The sequence below is a fragment of the Toxorhynchites rutilus genome, chromosome 3 (assembly GCF_029784135.1).
Source record: "Toxorhynchites rutilus septentrionalis strain SRP chromosome 3, ASM2978413v1, whole genome shotgun sequence".
NCBI lineage: Eukaryota > Metazoa > Arthropoda > Insecta > Diptera > Culicidae > Toxorhynchites > Toxorhynchites rutilus.
Genome location: NC_073746.1, coordinates 245,783,245 through 245,801,174, shown reverse-complemented (window position 1 = coordinate 245,801,174; position 17,930 = coordinate 245,783,245). Strand labels below are relative to the sequence as shown.

The window sequence follows — 17,930 nt, the reverse complement described above, 5'->3', positions numbered from 1 at the left end:
ATGATCCGTCTGTATTCACTCAAATTCACATCCAAAAATTAACATTTTGGCCTTTTCGGAAAAGATGTGCGTTTGAGAATAGACGCATAAGCACAGAGACAAGCTCCCCTTGCTTTTCATGAATGGTTTTCCATAACACATACACTAGGAATATATAGAACAACGCTTTACGCACAGGATGCGAACCGTTATCCTTTTTCGACCAATGTGCAATTTTAGCCTTGCCCTTGCTGGATACTAGCTGGTTCCGGTCTAGACGCGATTCAAAGTATCTCATCCGCCCGCTTTCCTCCCACTTCCGCGTCGATTCTTACGGAGTATTCCGGTTTGTTTGGGAAATGTTGCCTATTTTATGTCTATTCATAGAATAAATTCATTTCCAACACAGATTCCTCCTCTATAGGCCGGTCGGTCTTTAGTCCCTCTCGTAGGTGATTATTTGGCACAGACAGGTTGATGCCGAAAGGTTTGGCATGCGTTAAACAGAAGGAGAACACGACTGCACCGTCCAAAACATTCGATGGTAAGCACCGAGGAGTGGTCGGTGGCAGGAGAGTGGGAAATGAGCTAAAGCTCCAGCGGATGGTGATGATGTGGTATTTTTCGGGCTCTGGAATCCGTTGCTACTCTACAGGTTGTGCTCTATGCTTTCTCAACCTTAACTGTAGCGGGAGTTTCGCCAAGCGATTGTCGATCGTTTCGAGCCGGACGCCTGATGCCGTGCTTACTGCAACAGCGTCGTGCCGTCCCGTGACTGCCAATGCCAATGATAATGTTTCTGGTGCTGTTGCTGTTGATTTTGATGACGGAGAAAGGGAGGATACATACGGAATAAATATAAATAAATAAACATACACTCCGCCGCCAGTCAGCTGTTGGTAAAACGATTGGGCTAAGATGAGAGTAAGAGCTCCTCCGGCTGCTAGCTAAGCCATTGACGATACAATGCCGTCTGTTCACTACTGCTGGCGCTGAGGGTCATATTTGGTTGGGTTGTTACGTGCGGAAGGAACATCGTGGATTCAGACCGGCTGCAACTAGGTTTGTGTCAAGGTCATTGCGGAACGAGTTTTCCAAACAATAACAGTGCAGAAAGAGAGCTGGTTTAATGGTGGCGGGAAGTCGTTGTGGGGACGAGGGATGCACAGAGACGGGGTGTTCTCACAGATGAAATTTGTTTGTAGCATAGACATTTTGCCAAAGAAAGCGGACATCGGTCAAACTAGAGGGGTTTGTATCAAACTGATTTTAGTAAGAGTGCACAAATTTTGTAAGTTTTACGTTTGATCCTGTGAATGTCAAATGCGCTTTATGGGCCGTTGGAATCATTGGGTTCCGTTTTTTCTCGAACATGATGCCAGCCAGAACCGTCATTTTTGTATCACATTTGAGCCCCCAATGTGGTCGAACTGTGGTTACAACAAGACGGATACCTCTCGGATAAATTTAGACTCATTTGATAAAAGTATAGCTGTTACATAATCTTACATCGTGTTTGTCCGGAACGAACAGATATTCTTGTACTTTGGAGTATAGCTACACAACACAAGTTTTGATCGGAAACATTCTGGAAACAAGACTCAGTTGGACGGAATGAAAAATAAAAACAAATCAAAAAATGTAAATACACGTTGGTTCAAACAAAATGAGCTCACCCCTGTCATGTCTCCATCATGAAAATTCGGCGTCGATGATTGGCTCGGTCGTGTTGGATACTGCAAATAATTAATTAAAAGAGACATAAAAAGGGATAAAAATAATATGTTGTAAATGGAAATATAACTCTGTGAGGCTGAATCAAGGGTGAAAAAAAAATTACTATGGAAAATTATGAATTCCGATCGGTACAATGAAAATATGCATATCCATCCATGTATATCATAATGAATGAACGAAAAAACAATGAAACGAGGCTGCTAATAGACTGCGGGTGGTATAGAATTTTTAACATTTTACTTGAATCCGAGGAAAACAAATTATGTAACAACTCACAATTTTTTTTCAATGAAAATTCTGCAACCAATTTATGGCTCAATTTATATGTGAGTTGTTCGTAACCGCTGCGCGCCCAAAATGCCTACAAAATATTTGCTCTGTTACGCGTTCCGACGCCACCGATCGCCACGGAAGCCAGCTAGCTGGGTGGGAAGGCGGTCGGTCAGAAGAGCGAATTCGATTTAGTGTAGAGGTAGAAGTAACAATGCAATACTGAACCACATCCACTACCGCGAGACCCATCCGCCGCCAAAGCCTTCCGCCCTACTGGTGAATTCGTTGGCATCATCCACACCGAGAGTTGTGTATGAGAGGGCGCGCACGCACACACATTCGATCAGTCCGAAAAAGTTCACGTTCATCGACCGCAAAATAAATGTTATTGCTTAATTTGATTGCACAAATGCATTGATAGATGAAAGGATTATTCAATTAAATTGACATCAATTTCAATTTCGAACATTATTTTACAGGGCAATCAGATAGGATCATAGTGAAAGAGGAGAGCACCGAATTTTCGAAAGGGTGCGAAAGAGGACAACAGCATTTGGGCTTATAAGCATGAGCCCCGAGGCACACACCTCATAAAATTTGCAATATCTGGAATGTATCGCTCTGCTGCACGCTTGGGAGACTGATGGGTGCCACTTTTGGTGACTAGGGCGGTTATGCTCTCGTTTATCAACTCTTATTTTTCTTTTACTTAAAATTTCATTTTTTTCTTCTGACCTGTCTGTTTTTTCTTTTCGTCTTTAGCATCTCTTTCCTTCTTTCTTTATTAATTTTTTTCGCTCATTATTTATTTTATTGTTCTTTCTCTCTCTCGTTTATATTTGACCCTGTCGGTTACTAAATATTTCGATTTGATTTGAGAGACAAATTCTTAGTATGAGAAATTTCGCACCGTCTCGTCTAGAGATTGGCAGAACCCTCTACGAAATCATACAAGCTTTGTGGATGTGAAAATATTGATCAATGAAGTATCTTCGAAAACTGAAATTTTCCAAAATTGAACTGGACTGCCTAATGGAAGGGCGAAACAACTTTTGTACATCTTTTTTTATTGGTCAACAAATCAGATTGATTTTATATTCTGCCTAAAATGTGCCTCATTCAGAATTGGCTGAACTTCCAATACGCTCACTTTTGAAACTTCGTGATTATAAAATCGCTCAACCGATTTATGGTTTCTTAAACGCAAATGGAAGATATTTCAGTGAGCTTCTCAGATAAAAAAGTTATATGACACCTTAAAATGATTGTTTTTTGTTGTTTTCGATATCATTTTTAGAAGCCCGATACTTATATAAAATATGAAAGTCCCCAGAACATTCATTTTCTTCGTATTTGAGGTACATAATTTTCCATTTTTATACTGATTTCGACGAATACACACACACTAATTTGAAAAATCCATTTTTTAATTACTTTCCCAATTTCGATTTTTTCACAGTGAATAAAGTTTCGACTCGAGGTTAGTAGGGTGACAATTTTTTATCATGAAGAGAGAGGGCCATAAGGAGGTTTGGACAACACTGATGATTAAACACGGACATCGATAGTTTTGGGGAAAAAATAGATTTGGGACAGGTAATCAAGGTCTAACCGAGCCAACACATCCCACGCTGGCATATTGTTTTCCTCGGGCCCGGAGAAAGTTCTTTAAATTCGATCTGGCTACAAGATACATTTCGCACGACCAAACAACATGCTCGATGTCGTGATAATCTTGACCTCAAACGCAGAGATTGCTGCTGACAAGATTTATACCAAATAAAAGCGCATCTAACGAACAGGGAGAACAGGTATTTGTGGCGATTGATTTTCAAATTTAAAAATTCAAATAGTTTGTTTCAGCTTTGATGCTAATTCCAGCAAAACCGCTACCAGATAGACTTGTGCACGAGCAAAATAAATCGATGCTTGCTTCTTTTATGCAATGTAACTGGGAGAGCGCAAATTGGACCAATCAAAATGTACGATTTAGAGCAGTTGAAAATTAAAACAAATGCACGATTCGTTGCACAGTGCAGTGTAATATATGAGGAGAGCACAGATGGCTTAAGCCAATCGATCAACCAGGACGTTTCGTTTGATAATTGACATTTATCAATAGTTCTATAGTTAGTTTTATAAAGTACTAGCTGGCCCTGCAAACTTCGTCTCACCCGAAATGATTTTTTATTAAAAAACGTTGATGGGTCTGAGCCTAGGGGCACGGACGGGATCTTGACATAGGACTGTGATTGTTTGTAGTAACTGCATTTGAATTGAGTTTTTCCATTGTTCAAAATCTATATTTTTTTCTCTTTTGATACATCAAATGGAAGCGCTAAAAAATCGTTTCTTATTTGTACTTGTATCCTTTAAACGGGTTAGATGAGATAACGTGGTAGAATCCGGAACCAAATTCTGGTCAAAAAATGTACACAAAAATACCATTAAAGCTATTATTATACTTTTTTTCTATTTATTCAATCATGCAGAAGAAGACAAGAGGTCATCATTTATCATTTTTAAACACAAGTCTAAATAGTTAAGATCCACATAAATATAAGACTAAGTCAAATAAATCTATGACTACAGAAGTAAATCTATATAAATAAAAATGTAAGGCAAAATCTGTTGGTAAGCGGAAAACCCGAAGAAGGGTTGGTCCGATTTTAGCCTTCTTTATTTCGTTGTATTCGTCTCTTCCCGTAGATCAATATAGTGGAGAGAAAAATCGGAAAATTTTCGGAAAATTGAATTCCCACATGTTCGAAAATTACATCATAATAAGCGTTGTTAGTCCATTCGATATTTGCGCTATCGAAATTGATCTTTGTTCATAAGTGGAAATGGATTTTCAGGTGAAATAACACATTTCCATATCTTATATCTATATAAATAAAAATGTAAGGCAAAATCTGTTGGTAAGCGGAAAACCCGAAGAAGGGATGGTCCGATTTTAGCCTTCTTTATTTTGTTGTATTCGTCACTTCCCGTAGATCAATATAGCGGAGAGAAAAACCGGAAAATTCGGAAAATTGAAATCCCATATGTTCTACAATTAGATAAGCGTTGTTAGTCCATTTGATGTTTGCACTAACGAAATTGATTTTTGTTCGAAAGTGGAAGAGTATTTTCAGACGGAATAATGCATTCCTATATCTTCTATCTATATAAACAACCAGGCCAAATGTGTTGGTGTGCCCTAAACCCGAGGAAGAAATGGTCCGATTTGTCTTTATTTTGTAATATTCTCTGTATCAAACATGTATTCCATGCAACGGAGAAACATGTTATTTCCAAATACTCGAAGAATCTTGAACGAGAATTGTGTCTGAAAATTATTTTATATTATAAGGACGAATATTTGTAGAAGTACTAGACAATTTATAATAAAAGGAAATTGTAGAGGGTCAAAGGGTAATCAATCAATGAAGAGTTCAGTGAGAGGACTCACTAACGTTCACTTAGTAAGAAAACGCGGATGTTCGAATGTATTCGAATCAAAAAATCTGTTTTGTGCGGGACGAAGTTCATTGGGTCAGCTAGTTAGAGATAAAAATAGCATTTTCTTCTTCGTTGCCACGTTTTCCGGAACTTGTTTGTAGGGGGTTGTAATAACTTTATAGCCAGGTGATGTATATTGAGTATCCTATGGCCATGAGTGCTCTCTTGGGAAGATCGTGTGGCTGATGTAGTGAATTGATCTCATTGGGTGCCAAACTTATGAATAGAAAAGGGAAAGGAGAATGAGCAAGTGCATTCAAGGAAATGTAGCGGGCTTACACGAAGACATACATATATTAAGATCGCGACTACTCACGCTATAATAATCTGATATGCGTGAGTATACCCTATTCGAAACCCTATTTCAGCAGCCGCATAAATCAAAGACATAAGGTAAACGATTTTGGTTTGTTCAATCGAAAATATGATCATGGTTTGCCCACTTTTTTGAATGCTTCAATTCAGCGCTCCTGTGTCAAATAAGGTATTCGAATGTTTCAAAACATATATATAAAATTATCTTTTTCATGATTTACAGTAGTTTTATAGTATATTTTTACGGAATCACATGTTTTAAAGGATTATAAACTACACCTTCTATTTGTGTCAATGCACCCCTCATTCGAGCTAACTTTTATTCGATCACCAGATGATTATTTCGCACGTATTCAGACCTTTTCTGGATTATAACACTTCCAGATATTGTACACATCATGCTCGCACACCATTTGTATCAGGTTTACATAGCTAAACCATTAAATTAACACATTTTGATGATCTCAATTCTGATCATGAGTTGTCCAATTCAATGATGTAATTTTGTCCACATGATTTCTATGGCAACCGCTTGGCGCGTTGCAGTTTGTTTATTGTGCCCTTCGCGGATAGCAGAAATAACGTTTCTCTGCGTTGAGTGTGTTGAGGGTAACACTTTTAAAATGCCCAAGAAAAGGTAATATTCTGAAGAAAGCCTAAATTATGAATGGATCAATATGATGACAGTAAACTCAAGCAATGATAAATGCAATATCTACTTGTGAATTCGAATGTTTTCATTCAAAAATGGTGATTTCTAAAACCGGACAAACCATGATCATTTTTTGGACAAACCATGATCAGAGGTGGTTAAACCATGATCATAATTCCTCTTTAAGAAAAATCGTTAAAAACATAAAAATTTTAATAATTTGAACACTTCATGGTAGTATTAGCATCTAGAGACAGTTTGGCGGGTTCATGTCCTTTGGAACAAAATGGATAGAATTGGCCTCGTACCACTCCAGGACACTTTTAGAATAGTGGCATGATGCCAAATCTGGCCAAAATAGCGGAGCTTCGTCGTGCTGCTGCAAGAACGGCAAAAGGCGCTTCTCGAGGCACTCAGATTTGTAGATCTTGCCATTTACTGTACCCTTTGTCACGAAAGGCTCACTCTCAGTCCGCAAGAGCAGATGGCATGCCAAACGAGATATTTGGAGGCGAACTTCGACATTTTCTTCTTCTTAAATTTGTCGTCCACATCGAACTTGCTCTTGCCGGTGAAAAACTCCAACCCTGGAATTTGCTTAAAATCGACTTTTATGTACGTTTCGTCGTCCATCATACAGCAGCCATATTTTGTCAGCATCTTCTCGTAGAGCTTCCGTGCCCGAGTTTTAGCCGTCGATTTAGAGATGGGCAAAACGGTTCATTTCAGTTAGCGGCTCAGAGCCGTGCGCTCAATAAAAAGAGCCGGCTCATTTGAGCGGCTCGACGGCTCTTTTGAAGAATTGGTTTATTCGGATATATAAAGAATATAAGACGTAAAAAATAAGGGTTAAAACAATAATCAGTGCAGAGAAAAGTAAAAATATTACTTTACTGAAGGTTTTCTCTGATATATTTCCATCACAATGATCTTCTTCATTTTTTTTATTTATAAACATTATTTTGTCAATGTCTGATCAAAGTTTACTACTTCTTTCACTGCAAACTTGTCTTGCTTCCGGAAAAACTCGCTCACATGGTACTGAAGTCGCCGGAATACATAATATTTAAAAAAAATGTAAGGGGTTGTATCTAGGAAACGACCACATATTTTCGACGTAGAACTACGAAATTATTATATTATGCAATCCACTTGTTTACCACTTCGAATATTGCATCAAAATTTTTGTAATAGATTATGTTCTTCGTTACAAGTAAATTTGATGAACGTCCTTTTACGTTTGATATGATGCATAGGACTACCAAAATATGTGAACGAAAGGATTGTCAAACGATCATTGTATTTTACATTTCCCTCTGAAATTATTGCACATCTCATGTTTACGTAGTTCTCGAACCGCGAAAGTTCATTCACCTCTAGTATCTGAAATGACGATTTTCCCATGCTTCTCAGTTTTAAAGTACGTTTTAGGGAAACATATTCCCGTCTGCACAACGACAAGCGAGTACAAAAGTACTTAACACCAAAAAATACCCCCGACTTCCATGTATTTGCAAAGCGGGTTCCCCCAGGCACATTATTTTTGAAGTCCGTGTTAGGGAAACACAGCTCAGTGGGAACAAAAATACCCCCGACATGCACGTATATTTGCAGAGCGGATTTCCACAGGCACATCGATTTTGAAGTCTGTGTTGGGGACACCTTAAATCGGGCCAATCAAAACTTGGCAGTTAGGGCGTTTAGAAAACCCTTAACATTTTACAGTTATTCAATTGTTCATCTCATGAAAAATAACATTTTATTAATTGTGATAGATGCGTAGAAATATTTCCTATAAATTGATGCAAACATCTTTCCGATCTGTTAAGAAATGTTCGAGTTATAACCATTCGAAATACGTGTAGGGTTAGTACACGAATCGGTAGAACAAATGTTTGGGGAAAAAGGAAGTTCTTCCAGTTTTCATGAATTTAAACCGTTTAGAGATTGGCGAATTGTAATGTATAGCATATCAAATAAATCTTAGAGAATTTCCGATTCGATTGTTATGAAAATCATGAGAATTCGTACACTGTGAAAATAGTTATTAACGTGAACTTCATTTCATTAAAATGTGACCTGTTTTCTGATTTCACACCCTTCCTGAAAGACGTAGTTCTACATCAAAAGATAGAGCCGTGGAGAGATAGATTTCCTTTCATTCCACCAAAACGAAGGGTCGCTTAGTCTCAGCAAATGTGGTTCCGCTAAATGTTCATCTACAATAGATATTGCAGCAGCTTTGGATCATGTGAGGATCGAAGATTGCCAACCGATGCATCAAACTCTTCCCATACAGATGACAGCGCTTCATCACCAACGATTTGTGGTTCTTTCGTAGAACTGATTCCACTTGATCCATATAATCATATCGAATTATCAGTCGGGAGAACATAGCAATTTTCGATAACGACACAGCTTTCTTCCCGTTTTATATCCGAAACGTTTTTAAAATATTTCGAATGGAATGTTTTTATGATTAACTGTATTATATTAGTCAAATCATTTCATTCGATACCCATATGCGAATTGGATTTATCATAAATAACTGTGATTCACTAGTCAAGCCCGTTCATCTGATACCCATATTGATGGGGTTTTGACCAAAAAAGTTGTCTGCCATTTTGTAACGTCCGCCATCTTGGATTTCCATTTTACATAAATTACTGTGCCCTACTAGTCAAGTCCTTCCATTAGATACCCATATTTATGGGGTTTCCAGAAAATATGTAATCCGCCAAAATTTACAAACATATAAACAGTTAAATGAAACCGCTTAAAAAGCAGCATGGGAAACATATATTTCTTCCGCACCTCCGCAAGCCACGGTCCGTCAGAACGAGCGTACGATTCACGGTTCTTTATCAATAAGCCGGCTCTTAAGGAAACACGGTTTTTTATGAACCGCAGTTCTTTTTTGAACCGTGGTTCTCAAATGAACGGCTCTTAAATGGACCGCGGTTCAAACAGAGCCACGGCCGTGGGTCGTGGGTCGACCGTGGGTCGTTTTTGAACCGTGGTTCATTCAAGAGCCGTTCATTTGAGAACCGCGGCTCATTTTCAAAGAACCGTGGATCGTACGCTCTTTCTGACGTACCGGCTCAAATGAGCGGCTCGTGAGCGCTCGCCCATCTCTACGTCGATTGTTGCCGCTCATCGCGGTTTGGGATGTTCTGTACCTTGTATGTATGTAGTCCAGCTCTCTTCTTTGCATTCTGGACGTTGCTCTGCGACATGCCGATCTTTTTAGCCAAATCACGGCTTGAGACGTTGGGATTTGCTTTAATCATCCGCTTCACCTTTCCGGTCCTGGTTTGCTTCCAGCTCCTTTGCCGTGGTCCAACGTCAACCGCTACTGGAACCGCTTCAACACTCTGGAGACGGTTGAATGGTGAATGTTCAACATTTTTCCCAACTGCCGGTGTGACAGGTCAGGAAATTCCAGGAATTTCCATTTGGAAAGAATTTGTTCTCTCGACTCGCGTTGGTTCACCTCCATTTTCGTTGAATCGAAAAAACGACTTCGAGTTTGGCAGCATGTAGACAATACACATCAATGAGAAAGTGTGCAAAATTTGGTTGATTTTTACCCAATGGTAAAATAGTTATGCCCTGTTGAATGTGTCGCAATAATTTCGTGTTCGCCCTTTATGTGTGATTTTCATGAAGAACAATCGATTTGCATTTACTAGTAGCGTAAAAACACCCTAGTCCTATGTCATTCACGTTTTCTTACTAAGCGAACGTTCATGAGTTCAATCGCAGATCTGTTTTTTCGTTAATTTTGACCCTGTACTAATTCCTTCTACTATGAATTTCCTAGTACTTCTACCAAAACTCGTCATTATAATATCAAATTATTTTCGAACCCAATTCTCGCTTAAGATTTTTCAATCACTTGCAAATAACATGTTTCTCCCTTACATGGAATACATGTTTGATTCAGAAAATATAATAAAATGATGACATCTGGAATCGGACGATTCCTTCCTCGAGTTCTACCCTTACCCCTTTGCTTGATTAGTTCTCGAGTTATGCAGAAATTTGTGTTTCATTTGTATGTGACAGCCCCCCTTAGAGAGGGGGGGGAGGCGAAGGAAAGTCGTATCAAAATGAAAACATTTCTTGTCCCCTAGAACCTCCACATGCCAAATATGGTTCCGTTTGCTTGCTTAGTTCTCGAGTTATACAGAAATTTGTGTTTCATTTGTATGATAGACCCCCCCGCCTCCCTCGGAGAAGGTGGAGGGGTCTCAAGCCACCATAGAAACATTTATTGCCCCCTTAATCCTTCACATGCTAAATTTGATTCGATTTGCTGAATTAGTTCTTGAGTTATGCAGAAATTTGTGTTTCATTTGTAAAGAGGGGTTTCAAACTATCATAAAAACCTTCCCCGATCCCAAAAACCCCTGCATACAAATTTTTCACTCCGATAGTTGTTTTCAAGTCCATAAGAATCAGACAGAAAGACAGACATCACTCCATTTTAATTTATATATATTCAGAAGTCAATGAAACCGAAATGTTAGAGAAACGCGATAATGGATCAATGGATTGCTGCGAAACCGAGATCGTAGCGCCTGTTTGCCAGAAATAGGCCAGAAAAAGGTATTGTCTAAGACACTGCTGACGTAGGATTGCGAAATTATTTAATTCCATTATTTTTTTATCACTTCGGATCCTATTTTTAAATTGGAGAATTACCCTTAGAATAAAAAAAAATGTTTCTTTGATATAATTCAGCTATCATTCATCGGAAGTGTTGCAAATTTGATGCTATCGGGCAGCTGTTTCATGTCAGCAGTGTGTCACAAAATACAAAAGAAGTATAGCTTATTGAAATTCAAAGTTCTCTAAAAATGTAACCTATTGAGAGGATGCGCAACCAACCATACAACCATCTAAAAGCGTTCAGGCACCATGATACACGATTAATAGATGAGTTTGCAGTTTTGCCACTTGTTGGGACAAGGGTACGCATGAGTAAAAGTTGTTTGTTTCCGCTTCCATCGGTTTTCGATGTTCGTGTTTGGCAAGAACATAAAAGACTGAGTTTGAACTCAATTTTAACTATTTTACAAATGAAAAATTATAAATTTTCGCATTTCGCTTTGATCTTTAACGGATTGATCAACATAAAAATAATCGAAATCCGCAAGTTCGCAACAGATTGAATTCGTTAAGTTAAAAATATTTCGTCAGAACGAGACAATATTCTAAACTGGCACCCTTCCAGAGAGACGTAGTCCTACGTCAAGAAGCTGTAGCAAGTGATGTACTACACTTTCATCTCACTTTCATAGGAATAATTTTTGAAACAGTTTTAATCCTTTGCGATAGGAAATAATATCCCTAGAAAGAGATCTTCTTATCCTTCCACATATTATTAGATGTTGTTTATACCGAGTACCGTTACCTATTGTTCATAGAAACTCCGCATACATTCGTGAAAAAGTTACTAGACATTAAAATTCGTTTAGTAAAAATATAAGCTTTTACTTCGTTAATTAAAGAATTTAGTATGATTCCTTGCTGTGGTCGCTGAGAACAGACAAACGACCCCAAAAGGTTAACATTAACAACCTTTGTTTGTTGCGAACGGATCTTGATGGTTTACATATCAAGTGGATAGAAATTTCTCTAGGATTTGTGTGACATGCTATTCATAACGATTCCCTAATCCTCAAATGGTTTGAAAAGACTAAGATTGGAACTATTCTTGTTTTATCATATACGAGTACTCTTCAGAAAGTGACAGACGTTTCAGAAGATACGCTTTTTTTCATTTTGACTAATTAAACTGTGCGATTCAATAGAAAATCTCACCACTAGGGAAGTGCATTCAGTGATTACATTTTTGTTGAAAAAAAAACTACAAACCAACTGCAATTCATCTCGAACTTTGTGGAGCATCGTCGATCGGGGTGAGAATGGGATATGGGGGTGAAATTGGTTCAAAACGGAGGAAGTTACTATTGGTAATATGATGTTTAATAATGTTCAATAATTCATCAAAGTTTTAACATGTGTAAATGCATCAAACTTTGATAAATTATTAAACAATAACTATTTGTACTACAGTTAAGTATTATGCATTGGAAGCACTGAAAATATGTCTCCTACAAAACGGTTTTCAAATATTTTCGCAATATTTCTCAATAAATTACTAATAGTAATTTCCTTCGTTTTGACCCAATCTCACCTCCATCGACGGTATACGGGAATGGAATAATGACTGTACGCAGAATGAGACAGCGGAATATTGAATTTTTTAAAAATTTTCATTTCACGACGATGCGACGATGCATTTCATACACGCAGCCGGCTTAGCTTGATATGAATACTAAGAGTAAAATCGCTTTGGAGAATCGATAGTGTGTTGTGATTGAAAGAGGTCGCACACCGCGGTGCCATTTTGTTCGCATCTTCAAATCCGAGATGATATACAGCCTATAATAAAAAAAGAAGAAGAACGTTGGCGATGTTTACTAAGTGCAGTACGTGGATTGTCATAAAGAAACAAGTTCCAGAAGTGACGAAGAAGCGAATTGAATAGAATAAATTCGTAGTTCTGTATGACACAACTCTTACAATTTTGTATCTTTTAATAAATGCTTTCCCCGATAAAACCCGCTTGCTTTCCCCGATGACCGGATAAAACGAAATTGTAATAAAACAAGCACGAGAAATGTTCGATGATAATGATAGAGAAGTTTGAAAAAAAAATCGAAGAGGGCGTGTCAAAATCGGCCCTCGATAATACTATCTTGGGAATCTCCTAGGGGGTTATAGTGGATCATATTTAATGAAAAACCATATTTCTATCAATGATTATATGATGAAATCTCTATCATTATTACCGAACAGAATTATTGAACTTTTCTCGTGTTAATTCAATTACAATTTCGTTTTATTGGGTCATCAACATTCCTTGGCTCGCAAATGGCTAAGAAATAGCAGTTATTAGAAGTTAAAAGTCGGCTGATTTGGCGTGCAATTGCTGTCTGACATCCTGTAATTATGAAGCAACTCAAATATCGAAAATCTTTAGAATTACCATAGAAAAATATTTCAGTTCTATGAGCTTCCAATTATCACAACGAAAATTAAAACCACAAAAAATACTTATGAAAACAATCGCCGCGAAATAGATGGAATTCTCCGATGCAAGCGCGTTGAAAATCCGCCCTCAGGGCGTTGGAAAACTTGCTCCCAGCGGCAGCATCCTGCACGGGTTGCCTTTTTTATGTTGTACTCATTTGTTCCACTTGTTCCTTGAGTACGTTACTTGTTTTTATAGCTTAATCTCACCACCACCGCAGATATACAACAAACACACATACACGCCGCCAATCCGTTGCAGACCATAACGATGTGACGACAGGGAAATCCCCGCATTCTCCGACGGTTTTCAGTTACAGAGTAGTAACACATAAGGGACGCAGCAGCAACAGCAGCAGGGGGCAGGGAAAAAGAAAGAAAACAGCGAGAAAACTGCGGCAGTAAAATGTGGAGCAGTGGATCAGCTGATTTGTAGTTTACGAGTTTTGCATACATTTCGGAAGAAGACAGCGTCGTTCACCTTGTTTCGCTTTCGTTTGCGGATCTCACTCTTCAAGCACAGCAGCAACCGCACCGTGCATCGAAAGTGAAGTTGAAGGGAGCGGGCCGAATTTCCACCAACCGTGTGCCTCGTGGAAAGAGTAACCTTGTTGGTGGAATCAACCGCCCAAAAAGATACACAGTGGTCCGCGGAAAATACCGCCATCAATTTAGCAACTTTGAATCGGGTTTGCCTGGTACCAGACCACTGTACCCTTCTCGCAGTTTCTAATCGTCGACCAAACTCGCACAGGAGATTTATTTCATTTTCACTTTCGCTGGAAAGGCGGCATGCGTGCATGTTGGTAGATTTTTTCGTCTTTTTTCCCTGTTGGCACTGAATATTCGCAGAAATGCTCCTCGCGTAATGTTATGGACACCGCATGAGTAATGACCATGACGTATCGTGGGATAAATAAAGCACAAGGATGCACAAAAGCGCGCACGCTCACACACACACACACACAAACGGGCACATGCAAGAACGTGACGTGGACGCGCCATACGTGTTTGGAATATGAAACTCTACTCATCCCACTCCTTCCCCCTAAAAATGAACGCCAACAATCATCGTTGCTCTGACGGTGGGTAGATTTTTCCCTCCCACGCTACTTTGATCTGCTACGGCGGGAGTCATCATATCGTGAACTGTACACAAATGAAATGGATCGATGAAAATTTAGTGGTCCACAAACTATTGACGATTGCAGCATGAATGTATAGTTTACGATTTGATTTGGTACTGATATCTCCCGGCGACAACCGAATAAGGTTGTATGACATAATGATTTGATATTGTATACAAAAAATAATTAAAATTTAGTTCGCATGGTGCGAATAATATAAGAAAACTATCTAACCCGGCAAAATTCGTCCCGCCAAAAATTTGTTTTTTGTTATAAATACCTTCAAACATTCACGTTTTCTCACTATGAGCAAGTTCATGGGTTCAATCACAGAATTGTTCATTGATTGCTCTTCTATTCGACCCCGTTGAATTTATCTTTTACTATAAAATTCCTAGTATTTCTAACAAAACTCATCATTATAATATCAGATTATTTTCAGACACCATTCTTGTTCAAGATTTTTCAACCACTTGCAAATAACATGTTTCTCCGTTACATGGTATAAATGTTTTATACAGAAAATATGATAGAATAAAGACATCCCTAAATCGGACAATTCTTCTCGAGTTCTGCTCTTATCAACACATCCGGCGATCTTTTTTTTTTGGTATAGATAGAAGAAGATAAAGGAGAGCGTTTCATCACATTAAAAACTATTTCCAGTATCGAACAAAGATCAATTTCGCTAGCGCAAACATCAAATAGACTAACAGCACTCGTCACTATGAAATTGTAGAACATATGGGAATTCAATTTTTCGAATTTTCCTTTTTTCCTTCAGAGTTTTCCGAAAATTTTCAATGGTCATGTTTGGTTGGAATATTTTTGGTTGAAATATGTGTAATATTTTTATGGGACCCCCTCTCCATTCCAGAGGAGAGAGGGGTGTCATACCATTATAGAAACATTTCTCATACCCAAAAACCCTCACATCACAAATTGTGTTTGATTAGTTCTCGAGTTATGCAGAAGTTTGTGTTCCGTTTGTATTAGAGGAGGGGGTGGGGAAGAATGTATTCACCATAGAAACGTTTCGTGCCCCGTAGAACCTTCACACGCCAAATTTGGCTCCATTTGCTTGATTAGTTTTCGAGTTATGCAGAAATTTCTGTTTCATTGTATGATAGTAGTCTGCCATCATTATAATGTTCCATCTTCTCTTGAATCTTCTTCTGAACTCTGTAATACTCTTTAGAAATGTTGGAAATTTCTTCTCCCTAATTTGCACTCACAACCAAAGTTGCCAAATATAATTTTAAAAAATCAGGAGGAATGAAAAAAAAATCAGGAGAAATCAGAATAGCTCACATACTGGGTTGTCCGGGAAGTTAATGTCGATTTTTGGGAGAACAAAAGCATATTTTCTCAATCAAAGAATTATAATTCAATTTTATATCCACAGTTTTGTTTAACAATCCTTCGTCATCTTTCACGCTGTTCAAATGTTCTATCATCCTAAATCTTGTTTGCTTCCTCATCGAAAACTGTTGCAAACCGTACTTGTTGGATGACAGGTTGCTAGGTATTAGCTCGTAATACAGAATTCATTCCAAATCCCACCAGAAACATAGAATGACTTTCTTGGGGAGAAGATTTGTGCTTAATTTTTTTTGTTTTTATTTTAAAATAAAAAATGAACTTCCTAAAAATCATTCTTTATTATAATTCCCAATCAAGTGTTATCATCTGGCATAAGAGCCCAATAAAACAATGGAAAAAATATGAGATACATAATTTTGAAAAAGAAAACAAATAAAAAAAATTATAACTTTCATTTTGTTCTAATCATTTTTTTCTTCCAAATTTTTAATTTATGAAATTTAATTGTCACGACCCGTTGTATTTTCTTCAATTTAAAAAAATCATTTTAGACTAGAACACGAAATAATCCAGATAAACGACAAATGGTGCAATTTATTTATTTTATGAGTATTTTTTTTCGAACAGAAATTAGTTACATTAAGGCAGTATTCTAGTCTAGAAATTTGAAAAAAATTTAAAAAAAAATCCGTCATGTTTCTGTAGATTAGGCCTTCGAGAATATACCCCAACAAGGAGTTATCGAAAATCCCATCATTTACCAAGTTCTAGCCATTTTAGTGATGCGATATCTAAACTGGTACGACCATTACAATGGCATACACGATATCCCAAGTTCTGCTGAATCGATTCATGACGAATTTATATGAATTCAATCGGTATGCATCTCTCTATCGCATGAACCTCTGAAAAATAATATTTTTGAAAATTTTAATATTTTTAAAAAATCGGGAAACGTAAGAAAAAACGTTTTAAACCTCATATTGTTATTCAAACGGCCGCCATTTTGTCAAAAAAGATGTTTTTGACTTGCCCGAGGTTCATGCGATAGCGGCATCTTTACTGATTCAGTATCTGTTCGATTTTTTAGTTTCAGATAACCACAAGGGCTGAAATCTTCTACGCCATAGCACACATTTTTTTTGAACCCACTAACTTCATCAGCTTGTAACTATTCTAGTTATGAATATTTTTTCTCTGTTGATTTTTTTTATTGTTAAAAGATAGATGAAAAAATAATGATATAATGTACAGTAAAAATATTAGTTGTTTTATTTTTACGGAGCTCGAAAAAACGTCCAAAATCCGTGTCTCTACACTAGAATACCCTCTTAAGATTTATCCTTCATGTCGCGTGTTAGAGTGATCATTAATAATGGCTAACGTTAAGAGAAGAGAAAGTGTTGACAGTGTCGCATGTTAAGTTAAGTTAAGTTAATTAAGAAAAAGTTAAGAGAGTCGCGTGTAAGGGGAGGGATTATAAAATACCGCGTGTAAGAGAGAATTCAAAGTGTTACATGAAAAAGAAAGAGTTAAAAGTGACGTGTGTAGCGGGAATCATCATCCAAGAAATTTTAGAAACGGTAGCCGCTTTTTCGAAAGCTGCCTGAGATTGATTGTCTTTTCTGGCCCGACTTGACAAACTTTCACTGTTCAGATTCGATCAAATAGTGGTGCCGGGCAATATTCCCGCGCTAAGACCGATTGAAGTATACTGGTCGATTGTGAAAGACAAACTGAAGAAGACTAGTGGCGAATGTGGAATTAGGCTTTCCATCGAGTGCAGCTGGTGCAAAGGGTGATGGACCGTGTTAAGCTTGAGCTTGAATGGACGGTACAATTCGTAGTTGCTCTCTGTGCTTGACCTGAACCAGTGAAATTGCACAAAGAACACACCAAATGACGCTTGGGAGTAG

The 17,930-nt window shown here is 37.9% G+C and overlaps 1 protein-coding gene across 8 annotated transcripts in view; it reads right to left on the bottom strand.

The window, feature by feature from the left end:
* Positions 1-17,930, bottom strand: part of LOC129780205 (trithorax group protein osa) — a 299,734-nt gene that overhangs the window by 196,833 nt on the left and 84,971 nt on the right. For 7 of the 8 annotated variants that reach the window (XM_055788228.1, XM_055788226.1, XM_055788221.1 and 4 more), the window contains one exon: positions 1,656-1,715. The exons of the other annotated variant lie outside the window; for it this stretch is intronic. In XM_055788228.1, the coding sequence (XP_055644203.1) occupies positions 1,656-1,715 (60 nt within the window). The remainder of the gene's footprint in view (positions 1-1,655; positions 1,716-17,930) is intronic. 8 annotated transcript variants of the gene reach the window in all.